The sequence below is a fragment of the Pristis pectinata genome, chromosome 28 (assembly GCF_009764475.1).
Source record: "Pristis pectinata isolate sPriPec2 chromosome 28, sPriPec2.1.pri, whole genome shotgun sequence".
NCBI classification, from domain to species: domain Eukaryota; kingdom Metazoa; phylum Chordata; class Chondrichthyes; order Rhinopristiformes; family Pristidae; genus Pristis; species Pristis pectinata.
Window position 1 is genome coordinate 3,286,434 of NC_067432.1, and position 21,933 is coordinate 3,308,366.

At 48.7% G+C, this 21,933-nt stretch overlaps 1 protein-coding gene across 1 annotated transcript in view; it reads right to left on the minus strand.

Moving 5' to 3' along the window:
• The window catches only part of LOC127584088 (A disintegrin and metalloproteinase with thrombospondin motifs 7-like), a 169,218-nt gene that overhangs the window by 16,695 nt on the left and 130,590 nt on the right, over positions 1-21,933 (minus strand). The window contains exons 18-21 of the mRNA XM_052040647.1: positions 20,028-20,241; positions 12,161-14,683; positions 9,992-10,144; positions 2,249-2,422 (exon numbers count right to left, since the gene is read on the minus strand). Of these exons, the coding sequence (XP_051896607.1) occupies positions 2,249-2,422; positions 9,992-10,144; positions 12,161-14,683; positions 20,028-20,241 (3,064 nt within the window). The remainder of the gene's footprint in view (positions 1-2,248; positions 2,423-9,991; positions 10,145-12,160; positions 14,684-20,027; positions 20,242-21,933) is intronic.

The window sequence follows — 21,933 nt, forward strand, 5'->3', positions numbered from 1 at the left end:
TCCTGCTACCCTTGCTCAACCAAAGTGGCATCTGGGGCAATTACATGCAGCTACACTGGAGTTGGCATATCTAGATGGACTTATTCCAGGAGGCCTTGTGACATGAACTTCCCATCATCAAATTTGTCCTGTGGTTGACTGCAAAATGATTGGTCCCTTGGTTACCTGGTTTCTAGGTCAGCCCTTCTTCCTTTCTGGTTACCTTCCTAATTATTAGACCCTAATATTCAAAGGGAATTACAGCCAGAAGTTTTAGTTCACTCAGGATCTTGGTACTACCTGGATGCATCATGGCTTGGTATGGCAAGAAACTGCAGAGAGTTGTGGACACAGCCAACCACCTCATGGAAACTAGCCTCCCCTCCATGGACTCTGTCCACACTTCTTGCTGGTAAAGCATCCAATATAATTAAAGACCCCTTCCACCCTGGACATTCTCTCTTCTCCGCCCTTCCATCGGGCAGGAGATAAAAAAGTCTGAAAACACGTACCACCAGGCTCAAGGACAGCTTCTATCCTGTGGTTATAAGACTATTGAATGGACCTCAGGATGGATCTCCATCACCCACTCTCCACTCACTCTCCACTCACTCACTCCCTCCCTCCCTGGCCTGATCATTGGCACGGTCCCTCTCTCCACCTCACCAACACTACTCCTCCCCCCAGCGTCGACCAACACAGCACAGGGCTCCCAACCCTGGCCACAACACAGGCACAAACCAGCCTACAACTGCACACCATTGCTGCCCCCTGGGAGCATCATAGGGTCAGCAGATTGAAGATCTGGTTGGAGATGGGGGTATGGTGAAGGACTGTCATGGTGCAAACAGGCTCAGTGCATGAATAGTTAATAAGGGGCATATCTGATGGGAACTTCCCTCCAGTGAAGTGCCAGGAAGACCAGGTTATCTTGGGAAGTGCCCAGCATGGTCACTCCCAAAGCAACGCAATCCAAGCTCCCCCAAAGGGTATGTTGCTCAGGGAATGATATTATAAGCTAAGATTTCTTTATTATTAGTCACATGTACATCGAAACACCCAATGAAATGCATCTTTGCTTAGAGTGTTCTGGGGGCAGCCCACAAGTGTCGTCACGCTTCCGGTGCCAACATAGCATGCCCACAACTACCTAACCTGTACTCCTTTGGAATGTGGGAGGAAACCGGAACACCCGGAGGAAACCCACGCAGGCACGGGGAGAACATACAATCTCCTTACAGACAATGGCCAGAATTGAACTCAGGTCGCTGGCGCTGTAATAGCGTTACGTTAACCGCTACACTACCGTGCCTGCCATCCAGGCACCCCTGAAGAGGAGATGGCCTGGAAGTGGTTATTATCAGTTTCATTCCAGAAAAAGGATTTGCAATAACATAATGTTGAAGAAAAACAACATTAGGTGATATTTCTACGCATCAATTTTCTTTTAACGCCCTTGTGATCTTTCTCACTTTCTTAGGATTAAGGAGGTTCGGCTTGTCACTGAACACTCCAACAAACTTCTACAGATGTACCATCGAAAGGAAACTGACTGGTTGCATCACGGTCTGGTACGGCAATTCAAATGTGCAGGAATGTAAGAATCTGCAGAAAGTAGTGGACTCTGCCCAATACATCACAAGCACATCCCTCCCCACCAATGGTGGGGGAATTGATTGGGCATCAGTGGTATGTACAGGAGACGGTGCCTCAAGAAGGCAACATTCATCATCAAAGATCCCCACCATCCGGGCCGTACCATCATTTCGCACCTACCATCAGGCAGGAGGTACAGAAGCCTGAAGTCCCACACCACCAGGTTCAGGAATAGCTACTTCCCTTCAACAATTTCGTTTTTGAACCAACCAGCACAACCCTAATCACTGCAGTTCAGCAACACTGTGACCACTTTGATCACTTTGAACTAAAATGGACTTTTTTATTGTTCTAATTGTGTTTTCTTGTAAAAATTGTGCACAATTTGTTGTGAGTCTTTCTTGTGAGTGCTGCCTATCTGATGCTATGTGCCTGTGATGCTGCTGCAAGTAAGTTTTTCATTGTACCTGTGCACACACGGACTTGTGCACATGACAATAAACTTGACTTTAACTTTCCCTCAGATTGCAGAGTCCTGAAGATTAATAGTTAATTCCTGGGACAATCCCGGAATTTTGGTTACCTCAAAGATACAAAAACAATTCTTTTTTTCAAATTCTGATCTCATCCTGTCTTTCTTTATCCTGCATGAACCCTTGTGATGTTGACTTACCTCTCCCCATGATGACATGTACCAGTCCATGCAAGGTTTAGAGTTGCAAGCGAGGCTGGTGGGCGGCTTGTGGAGGACAGGCTGACAATGGAAGGGTCGCAGGGGTCGTCTGTCCCTGATGTCAATACACTGGATGTCTCGGATCTTCACCCCACCTCCACAGTTCTTGGAGCACTGAGGAAGCCAATGGAAAGTCTGTCAGCATGGACACCACAAATGAAGCTGAGAACATTAGAGTTACCTTGGAAAGGTTTGTAGCTGGGTTTGGTGGAACACATCGCTTTAGTAGAATCGTGCTGCTTTGTAGGGCTCTCATCTCCCATCTGTGCCAGTTCTCTCTGGAAGAGCACTCCAACTCTTCCCACTCCCTCTTCCCACGTCTTTGTCTAGTTCCTGTTTAAGGGTTCCTATTGAATTTGCTTTCAGTGCCTTTTCAGGTAATGCTGCCTAGATCAAAGCGTAAAACTAGAAAAAGTTTTATCTTTCTTTGTTCTTATTTCCTTTATCTGACATCAGTGGAATCCATTGGCAGAAATAATTTTTCCTTTTTTACTACAACTTTCTTTACATCTCTATTAAATCTTCTGGTAATCTGCTCCACAAGCAATTCGCAGTTCTCCGATCTCTCCACAATAACTGAGGCTCTCATCGTAGTAACCCTTCCATTAAACCTGACGCAGTCCTGATGCAGGGTCTTGACCCGATAAACGTCAACCAGCTCTTTGCCACCACAGATGCTGCTTGACCCACTGAGTTGCTCCAGCAATTTGTTTGTTCCCCTTCCACTGTAACCCCCTTGTACCCTCTCCGAGGTCTTGACATCTTCCTTAAATTGTGGCAGCCAGAATTGGACACAATAGAGGCCTTGCCAGGGATTTTGAAGGGTGAATGCAGCCTCTTTATTCCAAGAATACTACCTGGTTGGAAAATGAGGAGAACTTGTGAAGGGAGGAGTGGTGTTGGTGGGAGATGTAAATGTTAAGTGATTGGAACACTGAAAAGTCAGGGAATCTACAGAGCAGTGACTGCATTTCACAGCGATTCAGCTGACAGTGGGGCTGATTAGCTCAGTTGGTTACAGCGTGATGTTACTAACACCAAGTCATGGGTTCAATCCCCCTACGGGCTCGTGCGTTCCACGATGGGCCAAAGGCCCTGTTCCTGTGCTGATTTGTTCTAACATTGAGCTAAAAGTTTACAAAATCTAAATTCAAGGAGGCACAGTTCATTTGCTTCACAACTCCAGACGCCCTGGTTTGACCCTGACCTCTGACGTTGTCTGCCTGGAGTCTGGATATTCTAATCCTTGGATTTCCCCAGTTGCTCCACTTCCCAAAGAAATGATGACTGTAAATTACTCCTTAGTGTAGGCTAAAGGTTAAGAAGAACCAAACCAGAGCTGATGGGCTTGTGTGAGAGAATATCAGTTACAGAGATACAGGTGGTGGGACCAGTGGGATTGCACCCTGGACCAGTCTGGACCAGATGGGTTGAATGGCCTCCTTCTGCATTGTTATAAGTTTAAAATATAAAATAATTTACTGGGAAATACTCTTCTTGGACCAGGATTGAGGAACAGACAATATTTAAATCATGGTCCCACATCCAATAGGTCATTAAATTGTCACCTTGAACTGAAACCAAAAGCAGCAATGAAGTCTCCCTTCCAATTTGTATACTACCCTGACTTGGAAATACCCCACTGTTCCCTCATTGTGACTCTGTTTAAATCATGGAACTCCCTGCCCAAAAGCACAGTGGGAGCATCTTCACCAGAAGGACCTCAGTCGTTCAGGAAGGCTGCCCACCCCCACCCAGTTAGGGACAGGAAATGAACGCTGGCTTTGCTGGTGAAGCCTATATCTCTTTAGAGAATAATTATTTTATGATTTGATGTGGCAGAGGTAGACAGATGATAATTTGTACCAGAATTTAGGGAACAGTTTATGCTTGAAGGAAAAGGATTTGTATTTAAATGTTTGAGTAAGTGCAACAGGGTAGGGGAAGGGTTGGGTCCAATGGAACTGTTCAGAATGGAAGTAAGATACCTTTATTAGTCACACGTACACCGAAACGCACAGTGAAATGCATCTTTTTTGCGTCGAGTGTTCTGGGGGCATCCCGCAAGTGTCGCTACGCTTCTGGCACCAACATAGCATGCCCACAACTTCCTAACCCGTACGTCTTTGGAACGTGGGAGGAAACTGGAGCTCCTGGAGGAAATCCACGCAGTCACGGGGAGAAGGTACAAACTCCTTACAGACAGCACCTGGATTTGAACCCAGGTCGCTGGCACTGTAAAGCATTATGCTAACCGCTACACTATGTTTTGTCAGCCGGATGGTGCTTTGCATTCGTGCTCTCTTCATTATATGTTGTCTTAGCACAGAATTCTGCTTTGCCTGGTTAGAAAGGAGCTAAGCAAAGGACAAGGCAGCATCGCAGGACAGGGAGTCAGAAAAGTGGGGGCAGTAACTCCAGCAGAGTCCCCGATATTGACTGGAGAGAGGTTAATCACCTCCCACATCTGTAGTGGTGTCAGACTAAGGGGAGAAGAAAAGGTGATGAAGGGTTAAAAAAGAACGAATGAAAATTTAAATGTGATGTAATAACTCAATTCAAGTCCCGTTGAGGGCTGGGGAGTGGATGAGGAGCGAAAGGCACTATCTGTGACAGGATGTTCGTATGAACAATGACTGAAATGACAAGTAACATTAACGTTTCAAAAGCATCAAACTAACCAAGACTTTGCCACTTCTGTGGACAGATGGGTGGTGGGGTGGGGGGGAGGCACAATCATGGGAGAACATGGTGACCTGACAGATGTTACTTTCCAACCATCATCAAACCTAGACGTGAGCTCAATGGCCCTCCTCGTGGTACACTGTTCAGCAGCAAGGACGGCCTACCAGATCCCCTTCACTCGAAAACTCCTCATCTCTGTCCACTCCCAATCACACACGCGAGGGCATCATTCGATGGGCTTTTGTGGCCTGAGTTTATGGTCTCAGAGTCTGAGGGGAAATCTTATAGAGATGTATAAGGTTATAATGGGCATAGATGGGATGAATACACAGAGTCTTTTTCCCAGGGTTGGAGAATCAAGAACTAGAGGACAGAGGGTTAAAGTGAGAGCGGAGAGATTTAATAGGAACTGAGGGATGACTTTTTTTACACAGAGGGTGGCACGTATGTGGAATCAGCTGCCAGAGGAAGAGGTTGAGGCAGGTACATTAACAACTTTTAAAAGACAGTTGGACAGGTACATGGATAGGAGAGGTTTAGAAGGTTATGGGCCAAATGCAGGCAAATGGGACTAGCTTGTTTGGGCACTTTGGTCGGCATGGACCAGTTGGGCTGAAGGGCCTGTTTCCGTGCTGTATGACTGTATGACCCTATGACTCAGTGTTGTGCAGTGAACAATGAAGACAAGAAGATGAAGAACAGTTACTGGGGCAGTGTTCTGGATGACATCCTGTGTCCTTGGAGCAGTAGGAACGAGGATACGGAAGGGAACAAAACTGCAAACCTTTTCAACTCAGGAAGTTACGGATTAGAAGATTTAATGAGCTGAATCATAATGAATGTAAAATAAATCAGTCCAAACAAATCAATAATCTTTTCAAAGCATGAGAGTTAATGGAGATCCTATCCAGGGAAGGTGAGGAGAAAAAGTTGTCAAACCAGAACCACGAACCAACTTGCCTCTTACATCTCAGCAACAATTGGACATGGCAGAGAGAGCCCGACCCTGCACAGGAGGAGGAGTGGAGACCAGAATTAAGACTGCCTGTGTGTGATTGTGGATTAATACAGTGTTACAGAGCACGTGGGACTTTCAGCACTACTGTTGATGTGACAGAGCAGGGAAGAGAAAGCATCAGAAAAAGCAAGCACAATGGCCCACAGAAGTTCATACTTGGCTCATATTTTCACAAGGCAGCCTTGAAGAAGGCTGGCTACAGCAATATCTGTGGCACGAGGATCACCCTTCCTGATGCCTGTGGCTCCAGGGGATATCCAACATCCTCAGGCAGGCTTAACACCCCATCAGTTAAAGAATTCTCAACGGCAACAAACCAGGAAGTAAAGAAGCACGAATCATTTATAGTGTAGCGGTTGCTACCGCGGAATAAAACAAGACTCTACTCGGAGGATTGCCAAACAGAACTGGTTTATTTTCCCGCCTTGCGCGGGCCCTTTAAGGGAGAATGTTCCCGCCCAAAACAACCGGCAATGACGTAAGTACTACGTCATCAGGACTTTCCCGTGCGCGGGTTCTCCCCGTCGCTCGGAAAGACGAGGCCCGCCGCCATCTTGGACCTTGTCGCTCCGACGCCGCGCGACCCGACTGCCGAGCCGGTTCGCCCGACTAGACGGTGAGTCGCCACACAACCCCCCCCAGAACCGGCGAGACAGTCCCCAAGGTCCGTGGGCTGTGCCAGCTGCCGCTTAGGGGGGCGGCCTCTGCTTCGCGGCGTGGCAACCCCGACAGGCTGTTGCAGATCCAAATGGGCCGGTTTGAGGTAGTCCGCCATGAAAACCTGTTCCCTGCCTCCAATGTCCAAAATAAAAGTGGATCCGTTATTCCGTATGACTCGGAACGGTCCCTCATATGGTCGTTGCAATGGCGTCCGAGGTGTGCCCCTGCGAATGAAAACAAACTTACAGTCCCGTAGTTCCTTGGGCTGGCAGGATGGGGCTTGACCGTGCCATGAGGTGGGAATCAGGGCCAAGGCACCAAGCTTCTCGCGCAGTCTTTGTAGGACTGCTGGGGGTTGTTCCCCTTGGTCCCGAGGGGCAGGTATGAAATCCCCGGGGACAACTAGTGGCGCCCCGTATACAAGCTCAGCTGACGAAGTGCAGACGTCTTCTTTGGGGGCAGTGCGTATGCCGAGCAGGACCCAAGGCAGCTCGTCAACCCAGTTAGGACCCTTCAGGCGGGCCATCAAGGCCGTGGTGGTGTGCAGCTGCGTCCCTAGCAGGTTCGCTAATGCAGCTTAGAGACTGGAAGTGAATTGGGTGCCTCTGTCTGAAGTGATGTGGGCCGGAACGCCAAAACGTGAGACCCAAGTTGTGAGCAGTGCCCAGGTGCAGGAATCAGTTGTGATGTCAGCCAGGGGGGTTGCCTCAGGCCACCTCGTGAACCGGTCCACGATGGTAAGGAGGTACCGGGCTCCTCTTGAAACCGGCAGAGGGCCCACGAGGTCGACATGTATGTGGTCGAACCTCCTACGGGTAGGCTCGAACTGCTGTGGTGGGACCTTGGTGTGTCGCTGGAGTTTTGACGTCTGGCAGTGCGGACAAGTCCTGGCCCACTCACTGACCTGTTTGCGCAGGCCATGCCAGACAAACTTGCTGGCGACCAGTCGGACAGTAGATCTGATGGACGGGTGCGCCAATCCATGTACCGAGTCAAAAACGCGTCTCCGCCAGGCTGCAGGGACTATAGGGCGGGGCTGACCAGTCGCAATGTCGCAAAGTAGGGTCCACTGACCTGGACCAACCAAGAAATCTCGGAGCTGCAGACCCGAGACTGCAGTTCTGTAGCTGGGCAGTTCGTCGTCGGCTTGCTGTGCATCAGCCAGGGCCGTGTAGTCGACACCCAAGGATAGGTTGTGGATGGTTGGTCTGGAAAGTGCATCAGCAACGACATTATCCTTTCCGGAGACATGTTGGATGTCAGTTGTGAACTCGGAAATGTAGGATAAATGTCTCTGTTGACGAGCTGACCAGGGATCGGAGACTTTGGAGAAGGCAAAGGACAAAGGCTTATGATCGGTGAAAGCGGTGAAAGGCCTGCCTTCTAGAAAGTATCGGAAATGCCGGACCACTAGATACAGCGCTAGAAGTTCCCGATCAAAAGCGCTGTACTTCAGTTTGGGCGGTCTAAGGTGCTTGCTGAAAAATGCCAAGGGTTGCCAGCGGCCTTCGAGTAGCTGTTCCAGTACCCCACCCACCGCGGTGTTGGACGCGTCTACCTTGAGGGCAGTCGGGACGCCAGTCCTGGGGTGTACCAGCATCGTGGCGTCTGCCAGGGCGTCTTTGGCCTTAACGAAAGCAGCCGCAGCCTCGTCAGTCCAGGTGATGTCCTTGCCCTTACCAGCCAGCAGGGAGAACAGAGGGCGCATGATACGGGCTGCTGCAGGGATGAAACGATGGTAAAAGTTGACCATCTCAAGGAATTCCTGTAGGCCTTTGACTGTGTCGGGGCGGACAAAATGGCGGATAGCATCTACCTCGGCGGGTAGGGGTGTTGCCCCGTCGCTGGTGATTTTGTGGCCGAGGAAATCGATAGAGTCAAGTCCGAATTGGCACTTGGACGGGTTAATCGTGAGGCCGAAATCGCGGAGGCGGGAATACAGCTGGCGGAGGTGGGAAAGGTGTTCCTGGCGGTTACGGCTGGCGATCAGTATGTCGTCCAAGTAAATGAACATGAAGTCCAGGTCTCGGCCTACCGCGTCCATCAGCCGCTGGAAGATCTGCGCGGCGTTCTTAAGGCCGAACGGCATCCGAAGGAATTCGGGTTGGTGGAACGTTTTCACCGCCATCTGAAATCGGCCTTGATGGCCTGCCTGAAGGGTCCTAACTGGGTTGACGAGCTGCCTTGGGTCCTGCTCGGCATACGCACTGCCCCCAAAGAAGACCTCCGCACTTCGTCAGCTGAGCTTGTATACGGGGCGCCACTAGTTGTCCCCGGGGATCTCATACCTGCCCTTCGGGACCAAGGGGAACAACCCCCAGCAGTCCTACAAAGACTGTGCGAGAAGCTTGGCGCCTTGGCCCCGATTCCCACCTCACGGCACGGTCAAGCCCCATCCTGCCAGCCCAAGGAACTATGGGACTGTAAGTTTGTTTTCGTTCGCAGGGGCACACCTCGGGCGCCATTGCAATGGCCATATGAGGGTTAGGGACTCTACTCGGAGGATTGCCAAACAGAACTGGTTTATTTTCCCGCCTTGCGCGGGCCCTTTAAGGGAGAATGTTCTCGCCCAAAACAACCGGCAATGACGTAAGTCCTACGTCATCAGGACTTTCCCGCGCGCGGGTTCTCCCCGTCGCTCGGAAAGACAAGGCCTGCCGCCATCTTGGGCCTCGTCGCTCCGACGCCACGCGACCCGACTGCCGAGCCGGTTCGCCCGACTAGACGGTGAGTCGCCACAATAGAGAGTGAAATACAGGTTGGATCGAACAACCAAGGTTAAAGTAAAAATTATAATACTAGAAATAAACATTTTAAAAATTAAGCTACAAATAGATTTTATTGCCTTAAAACTGACCATCTACAGATAGATAAAATTATTTTTTTAAGACCAGTGAGTGTGTTAAGCGTTATTATTTTAGTACAGGATTAAAAACAGACCCATTTACAGAATATAACATTTTCAGGGTTTTTTAAGTGGGAATAGTTAAACACCTGACGGTCTCACAGATTCTGGATTAAAAAGTCTGCAAAATGTACTCCCTGTGACAGCATCTACTGGATCTCCACACATGGGTACTCCAGAAATTGCTGGAAGATTGACTTCACTATAACTGCAACTGATAATTTGCTGTAAATTCTCAGTGCAAATTTCACACCATTGAATTCAGACCTCAAGTTCATTATTGCTGTTAAACCAACAACTCAATGTACAAGGATGGCACCTTCCCAGAGGAAGCACAAAGTTGGGTTGAGCTGAAGGTACCTTACACCTTCCTTGGTGAGATACTGGAGATGATTGAGGGAATGGGGTGACTTACTTTGCTCCAGTTACCTACACGCCATGCTGAGCAGGGTCGGATGTAGCATCTCCGAGCCGGGACCGGCCTCTTGGTCGTATCGCAGTCATCGTCCGAACCGGAGCTACACTGCACTGTTCTCCATATTGCTCCCAGGCCACACGTGGTGGAACACTGCACAGCACATTAAAACATTATTAATTCCACTTCCCATTCCCACACCGACATGTCTGTCCACAGCCTCCTCTACTGCCAAGTTGAGGCTAGACGCAGATTAGAGGAACAGCACCTCGTATTCCACCTTGGTAGTCTCCGACCTGATGGCATCAATGTTGAATTCTCTAACTTCCAGTAATCACTCCCCTCTGTCCCTTCTTTCTTTTCTTGATCCCACCAGCCCCCATCACCCCTTCCCTTCCCCCTCCCACCCTCTCCACCAGCCCCTCACCCACACACCCCTCCCACCTCCTTCCCTTTGCTCCATGGTCCACTGTCCTCTCCTATTAGATTCCATCCTCTTCAGCCCTTTGTCACTTCCACCTATCACCTCCCAGCTTCTTACATGATTCCCACCCTCCCACCCCCTCACCTGGATCCACCAATCACCTGCCAGCTCTTGCTCCCCCCTTCCCCCCACCATTTTATACTATCCCTCCTCTTTCCAGTCCTGATGAAGGGTCTCGACCCAAAACGTTGACTGTCCACTTCCCTCCTGTTCTCCAGGTTAGTGTGGGGAGATCTTGTATGTACACAATAACGACATTTAGAAGACATTTGGATAAAGATAGGAGGGGTTTAGAGGGATATGGGCCAAACACAGGCAAGTGGGACTAGCTTAGGTGGGCACCTTGGTTGGCATGGACGAATTGGGCCGAAGGGCCTGTTTCTGTGCTGTATTATTCTATGACTCTATGATACACCCATTGTTGTAGGGAATGGTTTGGGACTAGCCCCAGCCCAGAGAAAGGTAGGTCAGGGAAGGAGAAGGGATGGTTTGAATATTAATGAAGCAGACAGTATACAGGCAACACACAAAGTGCTGGAGGAACTCAGCAGGTCAGGCAGCGTCTATGGAGGGAAATGAACAGTCAACGTTTCAGGCCGAAACCCTTCATCAGGACTAGAAGGGAAGAGGGCAGAAGCCAGAATTAAAGGGTAGGGGGAGGAGCACAAGCTGGCGGGTGATGGGTGAGAGGGGGAAGGTAGGTGGGTGGGGGAGGTGGGGGAGTGGGAGTGACGTGAGAGGCTGGGAGGTGATGGGTGGAAGAGGCAAAGGGCTGAAGAAGGTGGAATCTGACAGGAGAGGACAGTGGACCATGGAATAGAGGGAAGGAGGTGGGGAACCAGAGGGAGGAAGGAGTGGGTGAGGGGCAGGTCAACGTGTGCAGTCACGGGAGGATTGTGTTTCTAGACATCGGTCCGTATCGTGATTTTTGTGAACCAGCATCATCTGTTCATGTGTCAAGAAACACTTTGAAAAAAAATTGTATTTAATTATTAACTTTTTTCACATGAGAGCGAATTTTATTCCAATTCTCATATCTCTGGGTGGTGACTGAATTCTGTAAGGGCAACTTTCCATAAATTGAATGGCAAAAAGGGGGGGGGGGGGGGTTAGACTGCAATGTCTGCAGGGGGGTAAGGGTTACAGGGAGAAGGTGGGAGAGTGGGGTTGAAAAAAAAATCAGCCACGATTGAATGGCAGAGCAGACTCGATGGGCTGAATGGCCCAATTCTGCTCCTATACGTTATGGTCTTGTCAAGGTAAGTTCAAGTGATTATATAAACAAGGCTTGCTTTCCCTGGAATATGGAAAGTTAGGGATGATTTAATTGGGATTTTTTTAGATTTTTGGAAGGAATTGCTGGGGCAGATGAAGAGTCCCTTCTCCTGCTGGCGAGGGGTATAACCTTGACATTAAAAGTATGCCTCGGGTGGTGCAGTTGTGGAACTCTCCGACAGAATCTGTCCACACAAATCACCGATCATCTCAGATCCTGTTGCTGAACATGATGTTTGGAGATAAGGCAGGAGATGGAGTTAGGGTGCAGTTCTTTCTGATCTCAGTGAACGGTGGAACAGGATCGAGGGGCTGAATGGCCATCACCTGTTACTATGTTCCCTATTCCCTGATATTAAAGAAATGTTTTGGATGGCTGCTCCCCCTCTGGGTTATCCCCCAGTACTTGCCTCACTCCAGTTTCCAACCACCCAGTACGTGAGGGATTCCATGTTGGCCTCAGGAGCTGCTCCCTTCACTGAGTCAGTTGAAGTTGCCTGGCTACCCAGCGTTGGCCTCGGAGACGGGATGTGCCTGGAGAGACCCGGAAGACGAACGGTAGAGACTGGTACTGGTGAATTCCCCACCACAGATCTCAGGGAACCAGTCCCAACTCCTGAGTCGGCATCTCCCGCATCAGTGTTTCCAGGATGGGCCTTGCCCTCCTCGGACTCAGCTCCAGTGCTGGACCTTGCTAAATCAGTTCTTGTTTTACTTGAGCGGAAGCTGGACCCAAGCGTTGTTGAAACCTGCTCCAGGAGCATCAAGTCATTAGTCCAAGAAGGAGAACCCACAGGTGGAGTGTCGCCTGGCTCCGTCGCACCATCTGTTAACATCTGCTGTGGACTTAGATCTGAGTCAGGGCTTCCTGAGGCAGTTGCTGACAAGTTAGGACCAGGGACAATGTCAGCAGGAGAGGTAGTGGTTGTGGGGGACATGGCTTCTGTAGTCGTTGGAGATGTTGGTGATGGGGCTTCCACTGGCCTTGTCCTCTCTTGATGTGTGTGCACTGACACAGTGGAGCTCGAATCTGAAGGCACCAGATGAACAAATGAGTGGCCGGAGGGTGTTGCCTGAACTGATTGCAGACTGTTTCTCTGGTTCCCCTCGGTTGCACCCCGGTCTTGCAGTGGAGAGTCCAGTTCTGGCAACAACGCAGTAGTTGCAGGAGATGCTCCCGCCACTGGCAGCTGACTTGCTTCTGGTGGCAGCACTGCTACTGACGTGGTTGCAACTGATGTGATGAATACGTCAGCCCGTGGCAAAGGAGGATTAAGTTGAGTGTGCACATCCGCTTGGTCAGTGTTATAGTCAGACACACCAGGTAGAAATACATTTCCTGATGAGGTTTCAACCTTTCCTGGGAATTCTGAAGAGCTGCTTAAACTACGCCCATCTGGCCACCTTGGCCTGGTTTGTCCGTGCCTCATTGGCCAATGGATCTCTTCTGAAGCAGGAATGTCATTTGGATCAATTGGGATGGGAGGCGTGGGAGTAGCACTGCTGGTGACAGAAGTGAGGTCTCCCCAGTAGTTAATGGTAACAGCTGGATGCTCAGTTTTGGTCTCTTGCTGTGGGGAGCGACCGTGGTCAACACTTAATTTCTCTCTATTGCCGACTGTCACAGTTGAAATCTCACTTCGAATCCCAGGCACATCCTTCCCAGCTCTTCCCTCATCTCCCAACGGATCTGCCTCCTCACCATGCATGCTCTCCCTCGATTCCAGGTCCTCTTCTCGCTGCACACTGTCTGGGGATTCTCCAAAATCTTCAGCATATTGATTATACTGACGGCCCTGCTCAGTACTGCTGCCATTACCAGCACTCGTGTTGTGGTCCCCAATGTCCTGGTCTTTCACCAGATGTTTCTGCTTCCATTTGGGATCACTTGTTGTTGAAGCACTGGGAATGTCTACATAAGGTGAAGAGGTGGGAAAGAGTAGTGTTGGGGAGTTGTGATAATAAGGTCTCTGGGTCGTTACTGTGTTAAGAACTGTGTCTTGATCATTACTCAGTGAAGAACCAGGATAAATAACCTCCTTAACGTTGTGCGTTGTGGTATTCTGGACAGGAAGCAACTCATCTTCCTCGTACATGTCTTTATCAATATCTTCACTGCCAGTGTTGTACAATCTACCTGGTGTAGCCTCTGTAACCCTGAGATTATCAGTAGTATATTCTTCACTATCGTGAACATCCACTGAGTTTGCTTTTGAGGTAGCAGTTGTAATCTGATTATTATTTATCTCCACTTCCTCCTGATTGTTTCCCATTGACTCCAAAGGAATGTCCTCCCATTCATCAGGTCCTGGCTTTTCAACAGAGGTCCTATCCTCAGTTTGATCGGGAACCTTCTCCCAAATGTTGTTTGAAATGTTATTTGTTTCCAAATGTTCTTCTTCATGTTTAATATTCTCACCTAACTTCTCCTCTTCACTGAAATCCAGCCTGTCTTCTGGATCGTAGTCAAGGTCTTCGTGGAAGTTGATGAAGTTATAATCATAATAGAAATCATCCACAAACACGTTTGGTCTGGAGGATTCCTCACTCTTGCTGCTGTCGACGGTGAAATCATCTTCAATGATGTGGTTAGTTATCTTGTTATCTTCGGGGGATTGTGGCTGTGGAGTTTGTGTGTTGATATGGGAAGGATAGGAGTTGGGAATGTGAGCGATTAAATTGGAATTGTCCTCTTGGTTTGTAGTGCTGGGGCCAAAATTCAGGTTGAATCCCACTTCATTGTATAGCTCCTTGCTGGAAGCTCCACTTCCTGACCAGTCATGCAGTGTGAATCCCGGCCAGAGTACGGGGCACAGCTTCAGGTGACATGGTCTATTTGCAGCTGGTTTCATCTCGAGACTGCACGTCATGTTGGTGTTGTTCAGACACACGATGTTGCGTTCCTGCACACCTTCTCCGCAGGTGACAGAGCACTGAGGAAACAAAAGCAAAAACTTAAAACCTCCAGCAATATTACATCCTTTTCAGTTGTGTTCACATAAGATCAGCTCAAAGGGGCATAAGTTCTCCTTTAGCCACTGTTTGGGCTTTTGGAACTTGGCAGAGTGGGTATGACCAGGAGCAAAACCTACTGGAGGAACACAGTGGGTCAGGCAGCATCTATGGAGGGAAATGGACAGTTGACATTTCAGGTGGAGACCCTTCTGGACTGAGTCTTCCCTCCACAGATGCTGCCTGACCCACTGAGTTCCTCCAGTGCCTTGTGTGTTGCTCCAGACTCCAGCATTTGCCGTCTAGTGTGTCCCTGGGAATGACCAGTGTCTGACGCTGGCAGACATACTCAGAACCTGCAACCTCAAATTCTACTGGAAGAAAGATTTTCATTCTGGTAGCACCTTTCAAATTCTTCCCAGGGTTGCCCAAAGAGCCCAGTGAAATACTTTTGAAGTCTGGTCACTGTTGTGACATAGGAAATGCAGCAGCCAATTTGTGCACAGCAAGCTCCCACAAACAGCATTCCGATAATGAGTGGATAAGTTGTTTTAGAACATAGAACAGTACAGTACAATACAGTCCCTTTGGCCCACAATGTTGTACCGACCTATGTAAACCTACTCCATGATCAGTCTAACCCTTCCCTTCTACACAGCCCATAACCCTCCATTTTCCTTACATCCATGTGCCTATCTAAGAGTCTCTCAAATGTCCCTATTGTATCAGCCGCCACCCCCGGCAGTGTGTTCCAGGCACCCACCACTCTGTGTGAAAAACCTACGTCTGCCATCTCCCCTGAATTTTCCTCCTCTGACAAAATGATGTCCTCTGGTGTTAGCCATTGCCACCCTGGGGAAAAGGTGCTGGCTGTCCACTCTACCTATGCCCCTCATAATCTTGTACACCTCTATCAGGTCACCTCTCATCCTCCATCACTCTAAAGAGAAAAGCCCCAGCTCACTCAACCTATCCTCATAAGACATGCTCTCCAATCCAGGCAGCATCCTGGTAATCTCCTCTGCACCCTCTCAAAAGCTTCCACATCCTTCCTATAATGAGGCAACCAGAACTAAACACAATACTCCAAGTGCAGTCTGACCAGAGTTCTACAGAGCTGCAACATCACCTTGTGGCTCTTGAACTCAATCCCCCGACTAATAAAGGCCAACACACCATACGCCTTCTTAACAACCCTATCAACTTGTGCAGCAACTGAATAATGGAATGGAGGGATAAGTATTAACTCCAGAACACTGGGGAACTCTCCTGCTCTTTTTAAAATAGTGGCTGTGGGATCTTTAGTACCCATCTGAAAATATAGATAGGACTTTGGCCTCACCCACATTCAGCTCCAACAGTGTGGCACTCCCACAGAATCACACTTGAGAGAGCCCCTCTTGTGTCCAATTTCACGTCAAACAACTCACCAGGAGTGAGGAAACCATTTGTCTATCTGTGGTCAACACTTCCTGTAAACAGTGGACCTTCTAGAGTTGTATAAAATCACAAGGGGCATAGATAGGGTGAATGCACAGTCTTTTTCCCAGGGACATGGATCCAAAAACTAAAGGCCATAAGTTCAAGGTGCAAGGGGAAAGATTTAAAAGGAAACTGAGGGGCAACTACTTCATGCAGATGGCAGTGCGTACATAGAATGAGCAGCCAGGGAAAGTAGTTGTGGCAGCTACAATTATGACATTTAAAACAGATTTGGAGAGGTCTATGGACAGGAAAGGTTTAGAGGGATATGGGCCAAACTCGGGCAAATGGGACTGGCTTAGATGGGCATCTTGGTCAGCATGGACCAGTTGGGCAAAAGGACCTGTTTCCGTGCTGTATGACTCCACGACTAACGTTACCAGAAGGAGAGAAGAACTGTATCAGATTATCTGGCCGTGATCACACTGTGATTTGTGGGACGTGTCTGTGCACTGACTGGATGTTGCATTTCCTACATCACAACAATGGCCACAGTTGAAGAACGTTTCACTTCCAGGTGCACTGAAAGGGAAGTGAAAGGTTTTACAGGATCACTTCCTCCTTTTTGACGATTAACTAACAAGGTGAGAAGCTGATGTGAAGCACGAACATCTCCAGCCAGACGTGCTGAGTGTCCTGCTCCCATCCTGCTAACTCCAAATGCTGTGAGTATTTTAGTCTCTTGTTTTTTAATTTCTCAGGATGGGTGTGTCGCTGGCAAGGCTAGCATTTATTGCCCATCCCTAAAAGCCCTTGAGAAGTTGGTGGTGAGCTGAATTTCTGATCTGCTGGTGGAGGTGCTGCTTTAATACAGTCAGCAGCAGTGCAACTTTAAGACAAGAATACTCTTTAAAGGCACGATTATTAAGATCTGTTTCTTCATTATCGCTGCCCACGTAAATCATGCAGAGTAATTGGATGCTGGATTGTCACAGGACTAACTCCCAGTTCCATTATCATCCCTGTTCAGCACTGCTCTGTCCCAGATTATGGCTCATCAGCCCCAGGCAGATCCAGTAATAAGTCAGTAATGCAAGCTCTAAGGTCAGTGGCCTACGTCCTTGCTCACTTGTCCTGTTAATCAAGGAACGAAGCTGTGAATGTTGTCCTGTTGGTGAATAACTAATGCACGGTTAATCAGAGAAGGAAGTGTGGACTGTCAATGTCAATATAGGAAGTGTGTAAATAAAAGCCCAATCATGAGAGGATTCCAGTGAGTTAAGTTTGACCATACAGTGGAAGAACAAAGACTTCCAAGAAGATCCAAACTGTGTTACAACTAATGAAGCAACACACAAAGGAGCTGGAGGAACTCAGCGGGTCAGGCAGCATTGAAAGAGGGAAGTAAACAGTCAACGATTTCCCTCCACAGATGCTGCCTGACCTGCTGAGTTCCTCCAGCTACTTTGTGTGTTGATCCAGAGTTCCAGCATCTGCAGCCTCTTGTGTCTACAACGAATGAAGCATTGCTTATGTAATTGCAGTATTAAACTGTATGAAATAGGGCAGCAATTTGTGCACAGCAAGCTCCTACGAACAGCAATGTGATGAGCTGATAACTGGGCTCACCCCTCGCTCTCGTGGGGACGATGTCAGTGATCTCAGTAATGTCTATGGGCTGACGGGTGACCTGACAGGGGTCTTTACAATTATGAGTGGGTCAATAAGTTAGATGTAGGCAAGATCTCTCTACTGTAGGGGAATAGGTACTGCGGGCCATAAGTACAAAAGGGGGACCAATAGATTCAGTAGGGAACTGGTGAGAATTCTTTTTACCCAGACTATGGCTATCACTGAGTCTTGTGTTTGAAGTGAATGTTTCCGTACATTTCAGGGTAGTCCAGGTGATTAATAGGAGGGAGAATGGAACAGAAAGAGATTCTCTTGAAGGGTGGGTGGAGGCTGGTGTTGGGGACCAGAAATGGAGGCTAGTGGTGGTGGTCTCTATGCCTCTATTACAGTAACAGCTTTCAAAAGACAGTTGGACATGTACATGGATAGGAAAGGTTTAGAAGGTTATGGACCAAACACAGGCAAATGGGACAAGCTTGGATGGGCATCTTGGTCGTTATGGACCAGTTGGGCCAGAGGTCCTGTTTTCAGGTTGTATGACTCTATTACAAATGCTGGTACAGACCAGTTGGGCTGAATGGCCTGTTTCTGGGTGTTGTCTTTCCACTTCACTGAAGATGAAATTCCTTGGGGGGTCTCTCCTCCTTCCACAACTTGTACAGAAACTCTGTTTAAACACAAGGGGTATTCGAGACCCCAGTGGGAACTCCCTGATCAATAGGTTAAGTTCTGCTCAACGGAAACCCTCGGCTTGAAGCTGCATAATGATGGAGTTGGGCCAGTGTCTCCCATCCCTCCATTCTCTGCACATTCGTGTGCACATCTAAGATTCTTTTAAAAGCCTTTAGCATATCTGCCTCCACCACCATTAAAGACAACTGAGTCAACTAAGTTCCTAACTCAGTCCCTTGTGTCTACCAGAGAGCTCTGGATGGCATGGAACCCAGGAATGGCAAAGAAGAAACACCTTCAGTGCCCAATTAAAATATTGCTGCAGTGAACTAGATAAAATATTGTCCAGTGATCCAAACACCCCGCTTGTCATCTACTTTTGAGTTTATGTTAATAATCTGCCAGACCCATTCACATCCCCTTAGAGAGGAAGATGTGTTATTACCTGGCCAGGGCCTATATGTGACTCCAGACCCCATACCTACATGGTTGACTCAGTTGTCTTTAATGGGCGCACTACACTTACACAGACCAAAGTAGTTCATGACAGGATTTTTTATATTAGGAGAAGAGGGCTGGTATTTTTTTTCCAGGTCTAATACCAGAGGGCATGCATTTAAGGTGAGAGGGTGTAAGTTCAGAGGAGATGCGAGGGGCAAGTTTTTTTACACAGAAAGCGGTGGGTGCCTGAAATGTGCTGCCAGGGGCAGTGGGGGAGGCAGATACGATAGAGGCGTTTTAAGAGAATCTTGGATTGGCACATGGATGTGCAGAGAACGGAGGGATACGGACATTGTGTAGGCAGAAGGGATTAGGTTTATTAGGCGTTTAATTACTTGTAGCAGTTAGCATAACACTTTACAGCGCCAGTGACCTGAGTTCAATTCCGGCTGCTGTCTGTAAGGAGTTTGTACGTTCTCCCCGTGTTTCCTCCGGGTGCTATGGTTTCCTCCCACATTCCAAAGACGTACAGGTTAGGAAGTTGTGGGCATGCTATGTTGGCGCCGGAAGTGTGGCGACACTTGCGGGCTGTCCCCAGAACACTCTACGCAAAAGATGCATTTCACTGTATGTTCTGATGGATATGTGACTAATAAAGATATCTTATCTTACCTCTTATAATAGTTTGGCACAACATTGTGGGTTGAAGGGCCTGTTCCTGTGCTGTACTGTTCTGTGTTCTATGTAAGATACACACAGCCCACCACCCCATTCAACCAAGGATAGAGTGGAGTGGGCTGGGCTTGTTAGCAATGTGCAGATCCCACAAATGAAATAAAGCAATCAGCAAAAATGGCAACAGCAGTGTATTAAAAGGACCATTCCTTTTGTATTAGCTCAAAGATTTCTTTTAAATAGCCAATCTGACACTGAGGCTGTCCCTTTAAGAATAAGCCACTCACGCTTCACAAGCACAATGTTTCTGGATGTTTTTGGACTCAGGGTCACCTCAGCAAGATGGAGCTGATACCAGACAATTTACTCAAGACAGACATTTCCTTGTTGATCTAATTGGTTGTCAATCATTGCCTAAGTTTTTTTAAAACAGCCTCCTGTCTCAGCACGGCTGCCCTGACATTTAACCTTTGCCCCTCTCACCTTCGACCAGCTGCCCAGGCTCCAGTCTGAGGGGCAGGGGATCTCCCTGTTGCAAGGGCTGGTGTCTTCGGGTTTGGGCATGTGTTGGCAGTCCGAGGCTTGGAGAGCCCGCTGCTCGTCCAGCCCCACGCTCTGGATGCACAGGGTGGTCCTCCTCATGGTTCCTGTTTCTCCGCAAGACGCAGAGCATGTCTGCCACTCTCCGACCCACCACCTGAGGAAACAACGAGAGGTCTCAGAGTGCAAACTGGCTCTCACTGGAGAAAAAAAACAACCTTCACTTACAAAGAGAGTCACACAGCACGGAAACAGGCCCTTTGGCCCAACTCGTCCATACCGACCAAGTTGCCTACTTGAGCTAGCCCCATTTGCTTGCATTTGGCCCATATCCCTCTAAACTGTTACTATCCATGTACCTGTCCAAATGTCTTTTAAATGTTGTAATTGTACCTGCCTCTCCCATTTCCTCTGGCAGCTCGTTCCACACACCCACCACCCTCTGCGTGAAAAACTTGTCCCTCAGGTCCCTTTTAAATCTTTCCCCTCTCACTTTAAACCCACGCCCTCTAGTTTTGGACTCCCCTACTCTGGGGAAAAGATGGTGGCTATTCACCTCATCTATGCCCCTCATGATTTTATAAACCTCTATGAGGTCACCCCTCAGCCTCCTACTCTCTGGGGAAGAAAGTCCCAACCTACCCAGCCTCTCCTTATAGTTCAAACGAACTGCATGCAGTACTCCTAATGTGGCCTTAACAGCATCTTGTATGGTTGTAACATGACGTCCCAACTTCTGTACTCAGTATTCTGACCAATGAAGGCCAGTGTGCCAAACACCTTCTTCACTGCCCTGTCTACCTGAGTCGCCACTTTCAATGAACTATGTAGCTGCACCTTTAGGTCTCTCCAGTCATAGAACACTACAGCACAGAATCAGGCCCTTTGGCCCATCTAGACCATGCCGGCCTGTTTTTCTGCCTAGTCCCATCTACCTGCACCCGGACCACATCCCTCCAAACCCCTCCCATCCATGTACCTATTCCAAAGCTCTCTTAAATTTCTCAACACTCCCCAGGGCCCTGCCATTTACTGTGCAAGTCCTGCCCTGGTTTGCCTTACCAAAGTGCAACACCTCACATTTATCTAAACTGAACCCCATCTGCCATTCCTCAGCCCACCGTCCCAACTGATCAAGATCCCATTGTAATCTGAGATAATTTATATTTCAGGGATTGGCAGAGTACGGACAATCTTCCCTAATTTGTCCCCCAGTACAAAATTTTATCTCCAATGTTTGAAGTTCAGATACTGCCCTCAAATGGCTCCCTCTTGTACTGTGACATCCCATAAATGATTACATTTATGTGGCACCTTTAACAAGTTATTTCACAGGAACATAACCAGAAAATGTGCAGTCATCCAATCACATACAGAGCAATTAGGGTAGGTAACCAAAGACCAGGCTTATAGAAGCTGGAAGATCTCAAAAAAGTGTAGGGGAGGGAGGGGGTTACAGAGTCAGGGAGGGGTGTAGGGGAGGGAGGGGGTTACAGAGACAGGGAGGGGTGTAGGGGAGGGAGGGGGTTACAGAGACAGGGAGGGGTGTAGGGGAGGGAGGGGGTTACAGAGACAGGGAGGGGTGTAGGGGAGGGAGGGGTTTACAGAGACAGGGAGGGGTGTAGGGGAGGGAGGGGGTTACAGAGACAGGGAGGGGTGTAGGGGAGGGACAGGGTTACAGAGGGAGGGGGGGAGGGGAGGGAGGGGGTTACAGAGTCAGGGAGGGGTGTAGGGGAGGGAGGGGGTTACAGAGGGAGGGGTGTAGGGGAGGGAAGGGGGTTACAGAGATAGGGAGGGGTGTAGGGGAGGGAGGGGGTTACAGAGACAGGGAGGGGTGTAGGGGAGGGAG